This window comes from Schistocerca americana, chromosome X, assembly GCF_021461395.2.
Source record: "Schistocerca americana isolate TAMUIC-IGC-003095 chromosome X, iqSchAmer2.1, whole genome shotgun sequence".
NCBI classification, from domain to species: Eukaryota; Metazoa; Arthropoda; class Insecta; order Orthoptera; family Acrididae; genus Schistocerca; species Schistocerca americana.
The window spans coordinates 133,077,703-133,094,258 of NC_060130.1; the positions used below are offsets into that span (position 1 = coordinate 133,077,703).

Below are 16,556 nucleotides of genomic sequence, written 5' to 3' on the forward strand. Positions count from 1 at the left end.
AAGGTGAGTGCTCTTAGTTGTCCAGTGACTGTGGAAAATACTGATTCATCCACATTACTTTCTTAAATCAACATAGTTATCTGTGTTCACTACACCATGTTCCCACAAGTGATTTGTCAAGTCTGTTAGATATATCGTTCGCAGTACAGATGGGGCATAGCACCATCAGATTTGTGTATTAAATCATATTTGAGAGGCTAATAATTGAAATTAATGTATACTGTAAATGTAATTATGATAGTTGTAATACTTGAAATGCAAACAGTGATGTTAGAAAGTACAATATGTGAATGTGCTTTTTTTTAGGAGGAGTTGAATAATAGGTAGGTACATAAACGGGATGCTAAACATTGTAGTTCTTATTTCGAACTTGTATTCTTCTATAGGTCACATAAACATTGCAAAATTGCATGTGTTTGTGCCCTGATGCAGAATGCAAGTTCCAAACCACTACATTGCTTACATCTTGTTGGTATTTGATTATCAACTGAAATGAATGAGTTAGGATGTTCAATAATAAGGTCAAAGGTAACAACCGAGGATTCCATACCACATTCCCCCATCTCCCCCTGCATCCCCCCCCCCCCCCCCCCCACATACCCACACACACACATAGAAATGTAGATGTATCTAGTGGAATTATTGCTGCTACTTAGGACAGTCCATCATAGTATTCAAACTGAGCAAGTGTTTTAATCACTGTCGTCACATTTGTGAGAAGTGGGACTCAGATCTCTTTCTGACTGTTCAGATTTAGGTTTTCCATTATTTTTCTACTTGTTTAAGGCAAATGCTGGGATGTTTTCTTCTAAAAGAGGATATACTAATTAAGGAATTATCCAGGAGTTTAAATTTCCTGTAAAATTTGTGGTATTTCTTTGCTCTTTGTATTGCCACAAGCAGGATTGTTTAGACTTCAATAGTGATTTGAACCAATGAAATTAGTTGCAATATGTTTTACTGTTTGTAAAAAAACTGCACCCCTGTTACAAGATTTTAACTTATTTCCATAATTTGTATCTTGTTTCTGTGTTACTAATGTAATTGATTTTATATGTGTGTAGTACTAATTTTGTTATGGCTACTATCACACCAGCAATCCAGAATGACTCCCTTTCACTGTGCATTGGAATGAGAACGGGTTTGAAAGTTCCTGATGGATTGAAACTGAGTCCCAGAGCAGAACTTGAACCCAGAACCTTTCATGCACTTAGTGGCCGTAATGCTCTTACTGGCTGCGCTGCCCAGGCATGGCCCACAACCTGTCCACACAGCTTCAGTTATGCAACTTCCTGTCTTCCAGTTTCAAAACTTCAAAGGAGCTTGCTACTTTCTTTGTTGGATTAATACTCCTGAAAAAAATGAGTGCTTGTTCAGCAAGGTGAGTAGGAGGTGTGGGTACTGTTAGAATTGATGCTGTGTAGGCAGATTATAAGTCGTGCCATGATAACTCAGGTGATACGAGCATTGCCACAAGTGACAAGCTTCCATGTTCAAGACCTATTCCGTCGCACGGTTTCAGTCTTCCAGGAAATTTCGTGTGGATTGTTCTCACAGAAATAATAATAATAATAATAATAATAATAATAATAATAATAATAAACCCCATGGAGGCCCAGGAAAAGAATAGGCCTTCGGTATGTTCTGCCAGTTGTAAAAGGCGATGAAAAGAACAAACCACTAATAGAGCCAATCCTCCTTTTAGTGTGATTAGTTGGTTCAGGACATAACTAATGAAGCCTCAGACAAGCGCTGTCATGGTCGGGGATGACGCTTGAACCCTATGCCAGTCCTCAATGGTAACGACACTGCTAGCCATGCGGAAAATTATTGAAATCCAAATAGAGGTGTTTTGCAGGATATGCTTCCTGCAACCACTCTAGAAGGAAAACAGACAGAGGATGAGATGATCAGATGAAGTTAACCGACACCTCATGTTCTGTTATTACCAAGCAACAAACTTAGGAACCAACACAACAGGATACAGATCACAAGTATACACAACATTTATTACCAGATACCCAGAATTAAAATTTTTAATAGAACGATGACTAGCTGATCAAATCCGTGTAATAATAAAAAATAACAGGCTACCCCAGTCAGAATTAGAAAACATCAAACAACGAGTACAACAAATACTGGAACAAAATAATGTGCAATCAGAAGAAGAAGAAAATACAGTAATGGACTCAAACATCATAGAGCAAACAAACAAAGAACAACACGCATCAATTAAACAATCAGAGGAAAACGAAATCTTAAGACAGCCACCAGAACAAGCACAAATAGAACACGGAAGTGACACACATGTTAGATATAGAAGAAAAATTTCAGCTGACATATATAGAATACAAAGACACAAATGTAGACATTAGACCATTCTTGCATAGACCACCAAATAACCCACAAGTCGAAACAACAATAACAACTACCAACACAATAATATAGAACAAAATAAATGAAAATACAACTATGGAAGAGTTACAACTACTGGATTATATAGGAGCAATCACTACACTAAATATACACACTAGGCAGAGATCAGAACCGACCAACACACAGAAGAAACCCACAAAACCAGCACGGCAACACAGGCTACAGATCAGAATAGAAAAACTGAGAAAAGACATCGGACAACTAACACAATTTATAAAAATTGAAATATCAGACAAAAAAACGAAAAAGGTTAGGTAAAATCTTACAACAAGAAGTGATGGAGCAATTAGATGAAAAGAAGCAGAAATTACAAGCATTGGCCAAACGACTTGGAAGATACAAAAAAAAGTGAAAATAGTAGGAAACAAAACAAAACCAAACATTCAACGCAAACCAAAAGAAATTTTACCAGACAATAGATAACACACACATTAAAATAGACAATCCACCAAACATAACAGACATGGAACACTTCTGGAGCAACATATGGTCAAACCCGGTACAACATAGCAGGCATGCACAGTGGATACAAGCAGAAACAGACACATACAAGATGATACCACAAATGCCAGAAGTGATAATTTTACAACATGAAGTCACCCGAGCGATTAATTCTACACACAGTTGGAAAGCCGCTGGAAAAGATAAAACAGCAAATTTCTGGCTAAAGAAGTTCACCTCAACACATTCACATCTAACTAAATTATTTAACAGTTACATTGCAGACCCATACACAGTCCCTGATACACTTACACAAGGAATAACTTATCTGAAACCTAAAGATCAAGCACACACAGCAAACCCAGCAAAATATCGCCCCATAACAGGCCTACCAACAATATACAAAATATTAACTTCAGTCATTACACAGAAATTAATGACACATACAACACAGAACAAAATTATAAATGAAGAACAAAAAGGCTGCTGCAAGATGCAGAGGTGACATATCAAGCTAAAACTAAACAAAGGTCGCTACGCTACACATACATCGATTACCAAAAAGCTTTTGATAGTGTGCCCCACTCATGGTTACTACAAATATTGGAAATATACAAAGTAGATCCTAACTTGATACAGTTCCTAAACATAGTAATGAAAAATTGGAAAACCACACTTAATATCCAAACAAATTCAAATAATATCACATCACAGCCAATACAGATTAAGCGAGGAATATACCAAGGAGACTCATTAAGTCCTTTCTGGTTCTGCCTTGCTCTGAACGCACTATCCAACATGCTAAATAATACAAATTATGGATATAACATTGCTGGAACATACCAACACAAAATCACACATCTGCTATACATGGATGATCTAAAACTGCTGGCAGCAACAAATCAACAACTCAACCAACTACTAAAGATAACAGAAATATTCAGCAATGATATAAGTATGGCTTTTGAAACAGACAGATGTAAGAAAAATAGCATAATCAAGGGAAAACACACTAAACAAGAAGATTACATATTGGATAACCACAGATGGAAAAACAGATGCCTATAAATATCTAGGAGACAGACAAAAAATAGGAATAGATAATACAAATATTAAAGAAGAACTAAAAGAAAAATGTAGACAAAGACTAACAAAAATACTGAAAACAGAATTGACAGCAAGAAACAAGACAAAAGCTATAAATACTTATGCTACACCAGTATTGAGCTACTCATTTGGAGTAGTGAAATGGAGTAACACAGACCTAGAAGCACTCAATACACTTACACGATCACAATGCCACAAATATAGAATACATCACATACATTCAGCAACAGAAAGATTCACATTAAGCAGACAGGAAGGAGGAAGGGGATTTATTGACATTATGGACGGGTAGACAATTTAAGAAAATTCTTTATAGAACGAGCAGAAACTAGCAAAATACACAAAGCACTCGCTCATATAAATACATTGGCTACACCATTGCAATTTCATAACCACTTCTACAACCCTTTAGATAACATAACATCAACAGATACGAAGAAAGTAAATTGGAAAAAGAAAACACTTCATGGCAAGCACCCGTATCATCTAACACAGCCACACATCGATCAAGATGCATCCAACACATGGCTAAGAAAAGGCAATATATACAGTGAGATGGAAGGATTCATGATTGCAATACAGGATCAAACAATAAACACCAGATATTACAGCAAGCATATTATTAAACATCCCAATACCAAAACAGATAAATGCAGACTTTGCAAACAACAAATAGAAACAGTAGACCACATCACAAGTGGATGTACAATACTAGCAAATACAGAATACCCCTGAAGACATGGCAATGTAGCAAAAATAATACATCAACAACTTTCCATACAACATAAACTAATAAAACAACACGTTCCCACATTAAAGTATGCACCACAAAAATGTACTGGAGAATGATGAATACAAATTATACTGGAACAGAACCATTATAATAGATAAAACACCACCACATAACAAACCTGACATCATACTCACCAATAAAAAGAAGAAATTAACACAACTAATCGAAATATCCATACCCAATACAACAAATATACAGAAGAAAACAGGAGAAAAAATTGAAAAGTACATCCAACTGGCTGAGGAAGTCAAGGACATGTGGCATCAGGATAAAGTTGACATTATACCAATTATACTATCAACTACAGGAGTCATACCAAACAATATCCACCAGTACATCAACACAATACAGCTGCATCCAAACTTATATATACAACTACAGAAATCTGTAATTATTGATACATGTTCAATTACCCGAAAGTTCCTAAATGCAATGTAACATATGCCGTACGGTTAAAAGGAAGTCACGCTTGATCAAGGTCCGCGTCATTTTCCATTTTTAACCAGACATAACGTCTAAGAAAGGAAAGAAATAATAATAATAGTAATAATGATAATAATAATAATAATAATAATAATAATGATTATCATTATTATTATGCAATAATGGTAACTGAATATATAGTCTAGTAAGGGGGTACTTTTTGCTTGCAAAAAATGAGGTAGAAGGTTTTATTTTTTTTATTGTGTGTGTATATAGTTGACAGTGTGTTGAATCCAAGTTTTTGACCTCCAGAAACCTCAGGACAACTTTTTGTGGCAAAGAAGCCAAGAAATTTTGGCACTTTTGCCATGTTTTCACCTATTACACGGAAACTGTGCATCCTATGTTTAAAAGAAAAACAACAAAATGGAATTACTTTGACTATGTGTATGACTTTGAGTAAGTGTATGAATGCTTAATAGTGCCTAAAACTGAAAAACTAGATGCCTTTGTCATATGAAATTTCATGCTCTACAACTTTGATAGCTCGACATTTTTCATTTGAATTAGCTGTTTTGGAGTTACAGGCATTACTGCTGAGTTTTTAGCTAAGCTGGTAAAAATGAACGAAATTTGACAACTGATTGCAGCCAAATTGCTGCATCAATTTTGACAGTTAAATAGGTCATTTGACACCAAATTTAATGCTCTTTCATTTTGGTAAGGGTCACATTTTGAGTAGTATGCATAGTTTCCAAATATCCTGAAGGTTTTGGAGGTTGAAAACTTGGATTCAACGTACTGCCAACGATATACACAAGATAAAAACCTTCTACCTCATTTTTTGCAAGCAAAGAGCCTTGTTTGTGATGCCGTTACTGGAGTAATTATATTTAAGATAAATGTTGCCTTTGACTATCATTACTGATTCACCTCTCTTTTTCAAACAGATACTGCACTGATGGCCGCATCACAGAAGCATCATTTAAAGTTGTACGGAAACAACGTGGGTTGAGAACTAGGGTGATACGGTCATTGCATCGCATCTACAAACCGTTGGCGATGAAAAGAGAAACAGATTTAAATCCACCCATGTTACTGAACAGATTGATTAGGAGCCAGTGGGTTGAGGTAATTAATATTATTACTACAGACAACTGCTGCGTAGATAGTGATAACAAGCAACATTAACATTCTTCAAGCTGTTATTGTGTGATGGCTTGCTGAAAAGTAATGCCTCAGAATTTTTTATTCTGTTCTCAATACCTGTTGAGGTATTACATATGGACTCTGTCGCCTCACTGGTGCAAGTTTCAACTCTGCTGCTGGATAAGTATGAATTGTAGCATGTAATGTGGTGGAGTGTAACATAACTATATTGGTTTGTGAGAAACAGAGTGCAGTAATTGAGTATCCTGACCACAGAAGAGTTCGTCCACGCATGGAGCACCCTCTCCTTCAACATGACAATGCACAGACCACACATGAGCCCTGTGACATCTGCAATAATTGATGCCTTGTGTTCACTGTCATTGATTATTCTCCATACAATCCCAACGTGGCCCATTTTGATTTTCATCTGTTTCCAAAACTTAAAGAACACCTTCAAGGACTTCACTTGGATAGTGATGAAGCAGCGCAAGCAGAGGTAAGGCTGTGGCTACGTCAACAAAAGTGTAACATTCTACAGTGATGGTATCAATAAACTGGGCTATTGTTGGGAGAAATTTGTTCACCACCAGGGTGACTATGTTGAGAAATAAATTCATAGATGTGAAGAATAAAGATGTAGAATGTTAATAATGTTTATTTCACTTTAAAAGTTAGAGTTTTCACATAAAATTTTGGATTACTTTTCAGCATGCCCTACCAGATAAAGAATTCCTTACATGTTTCGTGGAGCAGTGTTGGTTGGCAGTGATCATTATGAGTAAGATGAGAATACAAGAGCAAGTACCAACATCTGATTGTAAGCACCTTGTGAGAGTGTTATAGACAGATGATATTTTTTACAGGGATGATCTGAAATAATTGTTAAGTACAGACAGTTGTCAATATAATCACTGATTGTGTAATGTGTTTTATATCTACATACATATTCTGTAAATCACTGTAAAGTACATGGCAGTGGGTACTTTTCCTGGAACCACATGTTATACATCACTTTGTATCTGTCTCAACCACAGCTGTAGTAATCCATTTTGATGGATAAAACTGCAACAGCTGTCAGAAACAAATTTGTCGATCATTCAGTCACAACTAGTTTTGTGACCATAAAGCTACATCTTCCACTGAAAATCTGGTGAACCTAAAGAAGATACCAAGTTTACAATTAGAACTAAACTTACCTTGACAATATCGAAATGCTGCAGTGTTTTATAGTTATTTTTGACCTAGTTGCACTACTGATTTGTACTACTTCGCACTTCAGCATAAAAATAGTGTTCACACATTCGCTGTGAATAGTAGTTCATATTTTTGTTAAGAGTATTGCTCTGAGAATTGGCTAGTCCTGTTTTTGATCTCATTTGGTTGTATTCCATTTTAGGATGTAGGTCCTATCTTTTTTTAAGTGGCTGACCTTTAGCATCTGTTTTTTATACTGCTACACTGGTTGCTTTATTTTTTGTTTTTGGTTCTCAATTTTTTTTAAATTCTGTGCACAGTTGATGTAAATGAGTTCACATTGTAATGTAATCATCACTGTGTGACGATCAGAGGAGTGTTGTTCCAGTTTACTGATTTTATAGGCAAGATGAAAGAAGGTATTTTAAAATGTAAAATGTAAATTTGTTGATAAATCCCTACAGCACTAAAGAATACATTTAAAAAGCTGTCAGATGTTGATATCTTTAATGGTAGTCCTTACTGGTTCACCATTAATTTTTGTTTATTATAGTGCTAAGGGAAAATGTCATTATGAATCTAAGTGCATCAATCTAAATAGAGTTTTACACTTTGGAGCTAAGCATTTGGTGGAGAAAATATAGCATAAGAAGTTAATTTCTGCATAGGTATATGTATTGAATATTTTTTTGTAGAGCCAATATTTTTCAGCGATAACCTGTTTCTCTTCACATAGTTTCTTATATATTTCACGCATTATTTGTTAGTCTGACCTCTGGATAAGAATCAGCAGTAATGTGATGGAATAGTAGGAAATTATTTGTATGTGGTTCCTTAATATCTCCCTTACTTCTTCAAATCTTCTTACACCTGGATGATGACTGCTTCTCTTTTGAGCAGTCAAAATCATGTTGCTGCTGTCACTTTTCTTCTGTACATATTGCACAAATGTTTCTGATACATTAAAAGTAGTAAGGAAAAACCATACACACGTTTGCACTTCACATCCATCTTTCAGGAGAAAGTACTTCTTTGCGCTTTTCTTCGTGACTGTGCACCTGAAGACCTTGTTTTAGGTGCCTCTTAGTAAGTGGAGATAAATACTGGCACTGCTTTTCTATATCGTACATGATCAAGAATCTATGAAACATCTCCCTTGCTTCAGTCTCGCTTATGATCTCATTATACTTCCTTGGCATCTGGAGCAATTCTTGTACATAGATGTTCTAGCTGACACTTCTCTCTTACCAGTTGATGTGGATGTGCATGCTTTTTTTGACTGCCTATTCATTTTTCTTATATTCCTTCTTTACTTGTTTGTGTTGTTACTTTGTTTTTTCATTTTCTTTCCCTTTTCAATTCCATTTCCCCTCTCAGATAGCCTAGGTTCCTTATCATTAGAATCAACAGTGAGTTAATTTACTTCTTCCTGATGCATATTCATTAACATCACAAAATCTTTGCCCAGATATACAGATAAATCAGGATGGAATTGCTGATTTGTCAGTGAATGGAGATTTATGTAATTTATCCCCTTTTCAAAATTTTCTGGAAAAGAGAAAATTATATTATTGACTTTAGTGTCTTATCAAGCATTATGTAACATGATTAATCAGCTCTGAATCTCACCCAGTCCTGTTGAATTATGAAACTTATAATATGTGATGATTATGACAAAATCTACCATTTTACCCAAAGGCAAATGTGACCTTAGGTCTGCCGATATGCACTTCATTTTTTGGTACACAGGAAAATAGCACACAAGTGCAGGAAAACAATATTATGCAAAAGAAGCAGAGTGTGGTCTCTCCTGGGATAAAACACAGTTCTAAATTTACTTCATAAAGTAAAGAGCCAAATGAATGTATGTGCTGACATGTTTTGCTGATCCCAAAATTTAGATGCACTTTTTCGAGACAGAATGTAAGTGCCAATACGTTTGACTGTAAATAAACTCGCAATTTGGCGATATGCAGCATCTATTTCTTGCTTCTTGCTTGGGGGGGGGGGGGTGATGGATGGATAGAGAGAGAGAGAGAGAGAGAGAGAGAGAGAGAGAGAGAGAGAGAGAGATAGATATTTAGATACAAAAATATAGCTGAAAATTGTGTCACCTGACTATTGTGCAACGATATGCTGGGTGTGAGGACGGTGTTATAGTTCTTCCCAATTTTCGTTAATTTTATCACAGTTTTTAAGACATTTTTCCAAGTTGAACACACCTATGCCTCTTTAAGACCTTCTACCAATTTTCCGTAAACGGTTTGCTTTCATATTTTACTTTTTACTTCTGTACTCAAAGGTGGTGGATTACGAGGGTTGTTTTTTAAGTAAGGGCCGTTTTTATTTTTTAAAAAAAGATACAAATACTTTTGTAAAAACAACTTTTATTTTCTGATTCTGCACACTTTTACCTATTTTTCTACATAGTTGCCTTGTTTATTTAAGCACTTGTCATACCGTACAACTAAGTTTTTAATTCCCTCTTCAAAGAATTCGACCGCCTGCTCCGATAGCCAAGAGTTCACGGCCGCTTTCACTTCATCGTCGTCATTCAAGCGCTGCCTGCCAAGATGGTGTTTCAGGTACCGGAAAAGGTGAAAATCGCTAGGAGAAAGGTCGGGGCTGTATGGTGCATGGTCCAAAACTTGCCAGCCAAAAGAATCAATCAAATCCAGAGTCTTTTGAGAGGTGTGAGGCCTAGCGTTATCGTGCAGGAGCAAAACTCCTTTTGTCAGCATGCCGCGCCTTTTGTTTTGAATTGCTCTGCGGAGCTTCTTTAGAGTTGCACAGTAGGCATCTGAGTTGATTGTCGTTCCTCGTGGCATGAAGTCCACTAGCAAAACACCGCGCCGGTCCCAGAACACAGTTGCCATAATCTTGCGCTTTGACAGCGTCTGTTTGGCTTTGACCTTGACGGGTGAGGTTGTGTGTCGCCATTCCATCGATTGTCGCTTGCTTTCGGGAGTGATATGGGATACCCATGTTTCATCTCCAGTGACAATTTGACTCAACATGTCATCCCCTTCTTCCTCGTAACGAATCAAAAAGTCCAATGAAGTGGCAAATCTCTTCCCTTTGTGGTCCTCTGTGAGGAGTCTGGGTACCCACGGAGAACACAGTTTCTTAAAGTTTAGGTTTTCAGACACAATTTTGTACAAAACCGATCTTGAAACTTGTGGAAATTCCAAAGAAAGAGTGGAAATTGTGAATCTTCTGTCCTCACGAATCTTTGTTTCAACTGCAGCCACCAAATCATCAGTGATCACAGAGGGCTGGCCTGAGCGTTCTTCGTCATGGACGTTTTGACGGCCATTTTTAAACTCTCTAACCCATTGACGCACTTTACCTTCACTCATTGCATTCAAGCCATAAACTTCTGTTAACTGACGATGAATTTCTGCAGCTGATGGGCTTCTCGCGGTCAAAAAACGTATCACTGACCGTATCTCACACGCGGTGGGCGATTCAATAATCGTAAACATTATACAGTAGCACAGCGATGCGTACACGTCAGCTACAGAGCGGCAACTTGCATCAGTGTGAACGGGAAGGATGCCGGCAAGTGGCGCGGTGGCTTGTTGCGGCGTCCGCACAAACTACGTAAACACGTAAATGGCCCTTACTTAAAAAACAACTCTCGTAGTTCACACATAAATGAAATTACATATGCTACTGTAAATGTGTTGAGATACTTTATACTGCTCATCAATTATACTGTTTTTCGTGACAGTGATTCCAGATTTTGCTTCTGTACAGATATTCCCCTATCTTCTTGTGCTGTTATGTAGTTAGTTTCTCAATTGGGTTCGGTCCTACTATTGATTACATGTGTTTGTGGCCACTGGATTGCTATGTTGGTCCTCCCATTTCACATATGAATACCTGGGCAGTCTTCTGTGTACATGATCTGCGTGCTCAGTAGCCTCATGCCCTCTGTCATTTTACTGATGACGGCTGCGTATTTTATTTGCCAGTTTCAAAGAGGAAGATAGGGGATGTCTATTATTTTCTCTCATGGAGATCTAATAAAAATTTAAGGTCCATAGTCCTCAACTAGCAATTGAAACTGCAGCACTTTGATATAGTTGAGCTAAGGTAAGTTTTAATTGTAAACTCTGTATCTTATATAAGTTCACCTGTTCTTCACCTGAAGATGTGACTTTATGGTCACAAAACTAGTTGTGCCCGAGTGATAACTAAATCAATTTCTTGCAGCTGTTGCGGTTTTATCAGCTGAAATGGACCACATGTTGGCATTTCTTCCCCTTCTTGTTGTGTATGGAATGTGGCAAGAATGAGAATGACTACTTAAATGCCTGTGTGTGTGTGTGTGTGTGTGTGTGTGTGTGTGTGTGTGTGTTGGTGTTGTAATTAGTTTGATTTTGTCCTCATGATCCCTATGGGTGTGATACATTGGGGAATGAAGAGTCTCTTTAGATTCTTCACTTAATATCGATTTTTTAAATCTTGTAAGTAAGCTTTTGTGGGAAATTTGCATCAATCTAAAATCATCTGCGAATTTATGTTTGTTAACATTTTGTAATACTCGTGGGAGAGTCAAATGAACCTGGAACCATTTGCGCTGCCCTCATTTTTGCATATATTCAGTGATCCCAGTGATCAAGTTAATCCTGTTGTTTGGTGTAGATCCCACATGTTTGAGTAATGTTACGCGATGTACAATTTTATTTCTGAACTGTAAGACAAACTGCCAGTATTTGCACCTCTTTGAAATATTATCAGGATTCTGACTGGCTATTGTGAGCTTTTTTTGGGATAGTATTTCACTACACATAACTGCATCATCAACTAAAAAGATAATAAAAAATTGTAGTAATGAAAGAAAATCATAAATATTGGTTTAACTGTTACTGTGTTTCGAAATATGTGGTCCCTTTTTTTTATGAACATCTAGGCAACAACCAGTGCACTTCTCACAATATCCTGATAAATAGTCACACTGTCGTTCAATAAATTGATAAAATGCAAGCAGGGTTTTACTACACAGTGAGAAATAATGTTTACAACTCTGTAAAGTTTTGATATACAATGTTTATTGATTCTTTTTATTAGTTGAATAAACATAACGAGAGAACTGAAGCTTGTTAATGAATAAACCAGAGCTGTATACCTCGTCAACCAATGATTGCTTTTGGTAAACTACTGATATTTGTTCTTTGTTCCGCTACATGTGTTCAAATGTAAAGTTCCACACTAGCCACGCAATGTTAATCACAAGTTCAAAAGGCTCGCTCTTCTTCTTATTTTTTTTTTTTTTTTTTTTTTTTTTTTTTTTTTTTTTTTTTTTTTTGTGTGTGTGTGTGTGTGTGTGTGTGTGTGTGTGTGTGTGTGTGTGTGTGTGTGTGTGTGAATTATTCTGTCTGGTCATTTGCTAACCCACTGAATCTTGACATGCCCCCACTACTATATGCCTGAAGATTTTTTTTAGTATCGCAAGCTAAATGGCAACTGCCCTTTTATGCCCTTGCATTGCTGTTAGGAAATCTCGCCCTCATGCATTTACGATACATACTTAACATCTGTTTATCTTACTCTATACATATGTGCAATACATCATATTAAATGGAAATTTTCTCAGCTTTCTTGTGCTGTCCTTAATTTTTTGCTGAGTCCATTATTTTACTTAATAATTCAAGTTTTGTCAGTGTAATAGTTACTTTAGGTTATGTTGCTGTTAGAAAATAAAAAACAAATAGAAATAAATACACCTACATGTATGTACCTAAGTCTAAATTAATATGCTGGCACTATTTTCATTGTTCGTTTAACAACAGTGCTGGAAAAAAATTGTTACACCCTTTTAGATGTTTCCAATTCACTCAAGATTTATTGTTAAAACAGTGAATACAGAATACATGAAATGATTACATTTACAGATCACTAGCACAAGTGGTTCTGAGGTACCTGGTATTGACCCTTGCCGAAAGAACCATAATAGTTCATTGTGTAGCCTCCATGGGATTGTACAGATGGCGAATACTGTTATGCGATACGTTATGCCACACCTGATCGACCTGTTCATGTGGTTCTGTAAGAACTGTTGGTTAACGTGTTGCCCGAGTCACTTCTCATCCCATCATATCCCACACATGCTTGACTGGAGACAAGTCTGGAGATTGTGCTGGCCAGGCAAATTGCTGCACATATTGCAGAACACATTGAGTCTCATGGGTAGTGTGGATGAGCATTATCCTGTTGTACCAACACATCACCTTCTTGTTGCAAGAACAGCAAAAGAATGGCTCTGGGGTGGAGCCAGTATGTCTTGGATGAATGCACTCTACGACTCCACTCACCATGTCTACATCGTACACACAAGCAACCGTCACTTGCATACAGGCAGAATCTGTGTTCATTGCTGAAGACCATGGTGCACAATTTCATATTCAAAGTGTCCTCTGACAGCACCAGCCAAGTCATGCACGTGGATATTGTGGCATGATTGGAAGGTGGGCTAGAGGTATGCATACCTTTAGTCCTACTACTAATAATGAGTTCACAACAGTTCGTGTTCACATGTCTGGACTCACAAGCCGTCTTATCCGTGCTGTGGTAGGTGTACAATCTGCCACTGCTGCCCTTATGACTGTACTGGTAGGCATCCATGCTGCGTGGACATCCAGAACCTCCCATTCCATCTTGTTCAGTTGGGTTTAGGAAGCACAAGTGGATCTCTGTGGCCTGGCTACCAACTTGCTTCACCCATTTTCATCACACTGCACCCTCTGGCTGTGAACATTACCTATTGAAGGGTAGACACAGAGGGTGCTCTGGTAGCTATGCTACTATACTGTCTGTTGGAGGATGGCACGGGAACCATATCAGTACATCTACTATCCCCCCAGGAGGCATATGCTGCCATCAGATCAAAATCAATGTCGTCTTTCCAGGTACGCTAATTTTCTTCCCCCGGCAGTGTATTTTGTGTAGAATTGACTTTTTATGCTTGGAATATGTATTCCAGCGTGTAGTGTAAATATATATTATTTACAAGAAATTTACTAGTATGTTCTGATACAGTTCCACATGCCCTATCCATTGACACTAAATTTATAAAGCTCACCCAAGCAATTGCTGAAATTAATATTATTTGTAAAAAGTTTGATAATGAATAACTTAAAAACTACTGGTTTTGATGGTATGGTGCTTTTTCACACACTTGTTTGACATAATTTTCTCTTTTTAAAGGTGCTGTTGGTTTTCCTGTAATTGTCTTGGACCAGTTTTTATTGAATTTAGGTTTATTTAGTGGGTACTGTGGTCACTCATTTCCGTCATGGAAGATAACCCCTTTTGTGTTCCACTCTATGGGCCAGGTGTGCCTGGTTTTCCCAGATGCTGCACCAAAACGGGAGTTCACATACTGCCTTATCTGAAGCTGTGTCATTTCTCATATTTTGCTGTCAGCTAATCGTGGAGTGTGAAATCTGTAGTCTGCTGGGCCAAGTGACAGCCATGTCATCTTCCCCTGGCGAACACAATGTCCTTGGCGTGGCTCAACCCAGAGTCCAGCTCAGCATGGCTGGCGCGGCTTCCCCCATCTGTCAAATACTCGAGCACTCAGTCCCGTTCCCATCACACAAAGGTACATGTGCACAACTGCATCTGTCTTTTAAAGTTTTGGTGTTCAGTTGTATTGGACAGTGCCCTCAAAGGTTACTGTTAATATTGTCTGTTGGGTCGTTAATACGCAATATAAACAAGAAGGATCGTAACACACTTTTGTGGAGCATGTCTGAAATTTTTAGACAACATAGTTGCGTGGAGATAACAGTGATTGGTTTACTTATAATCAATTATTCAAAATGACAGTCACAATCACATTATTTATTTTGTCACCAACCGGTTTCAACTGGCGATGGGGTCATCTTCAGGGCAATTTACACCACTTGGTCGCACGCTGGAGTCATCACCCTGCCTGTGCACGGTTGGTAACTATCTCAACCGTGCACAGGCAGGGTGACGACTGCCATTTAAATATCTGGGTGTAACACTGCAAAGCAATATGAAATGGAATGAGTGTGTAAGGATTGTGGTAGGGAAGGCATGTGTGGTTCTTTTGTAAAGGAGAATGCATATAGGATGTTGGTGTGACCTATTCTTGAGTATTGCTTGGGATCTGCACCAGATCAAATTAAAGGATACTGTGTCAAATGCTTTTCAGAAATGTAGAAATATGGGATGTGCCTGGTGGCTTTCATCCATAGTTCACAGTATATCAAGTGAGAAAAGGGGAAGCTGAGTTTCACATCATTGATACTTTCTAAAACCATGCTGATTCATGGACATAAGCCCAGAATTCCACAGCAAACCAATGTTGGGGATATTGGTCTGTAATTTTGCAGGTCCATTCTTGTACTCTTCTTATTTCCTTCTGTGCATTTTTTACAATCACTTCAGATCGTGGTCTGGGTGAGAGAATCATGGTAATTGTAAGCTAAGTAAGGGGCCAGTACTGTAGAGTACTCTTTGTAAAACCTAACTGGTTTTCCATCAGGACCTGGTGACCAATTTGCTTTCAACTCTTCAAGTTGTTTCTCCATGCCAGGGATGCTTAGTACTATGTTGTCCATATGGGACTCTGTGCAATTATCAAATGACAGTATGTTTGTACAATTTTCCTGTGTGAATGATTTCTTGAATATGAAATTTAAAACTTTGGCCTCTTTTTTTTTTTTTTTTTTTTTTTTTTTTTTTTTTTTTTTTTTTTTTTTTTGCTATCTTCAACTGTCACACCAGACTGGTCAACGAGTGACTGAATAGAAGCCTTAGACCCGCTTAGCGATTTTGCATAGGACCAGAATTTTCTCAGTTTCTCAGTCAGATATTTTGTTAAGATGTAACAGTGGTAGTTGTATGCTTCGCTTAGAGATCTTTTCACAGATGTGTGAATCTCTTTTAATTTTTACTTGTCATCACCTGCACACTCTGGTTTGAATTGAGTGTGGAACATCCTTTGCTTCTGCAGCATTTTCTGAATTTTGTT

At 37.5% G+C, this 16,556-nt stretch overlaps 1 protein-coding gene across 2 annotated transcripts in view; it reads left to right on the top strand.

Moving 5' to 3' along the window:
- Positions 1 to 16,556, top strand: part of LOC124556817 (transmembrane protein 183-like) — a 269,512-nt gene that overhangs the window by 161,484 nt on the left and 91,472 nt on the right. For both annotated transcript variants that reach the window (XR_006968701.1, XM_047130833.1), the window contains exon 6: positions 6,151 to 6,331. Coding sequence is in view for 1 of the 2 variants with exons in the window: in XM_047130833.1 (XP_046986789.1) it covers positions 6,151 to 6,331 (181 nt within the window). In the remaining variant the exon portion in view is untranslated. The remainder of the gene's footprint in view (positions 1 to 6,150; positions 6,332 to 16,556) is intronic.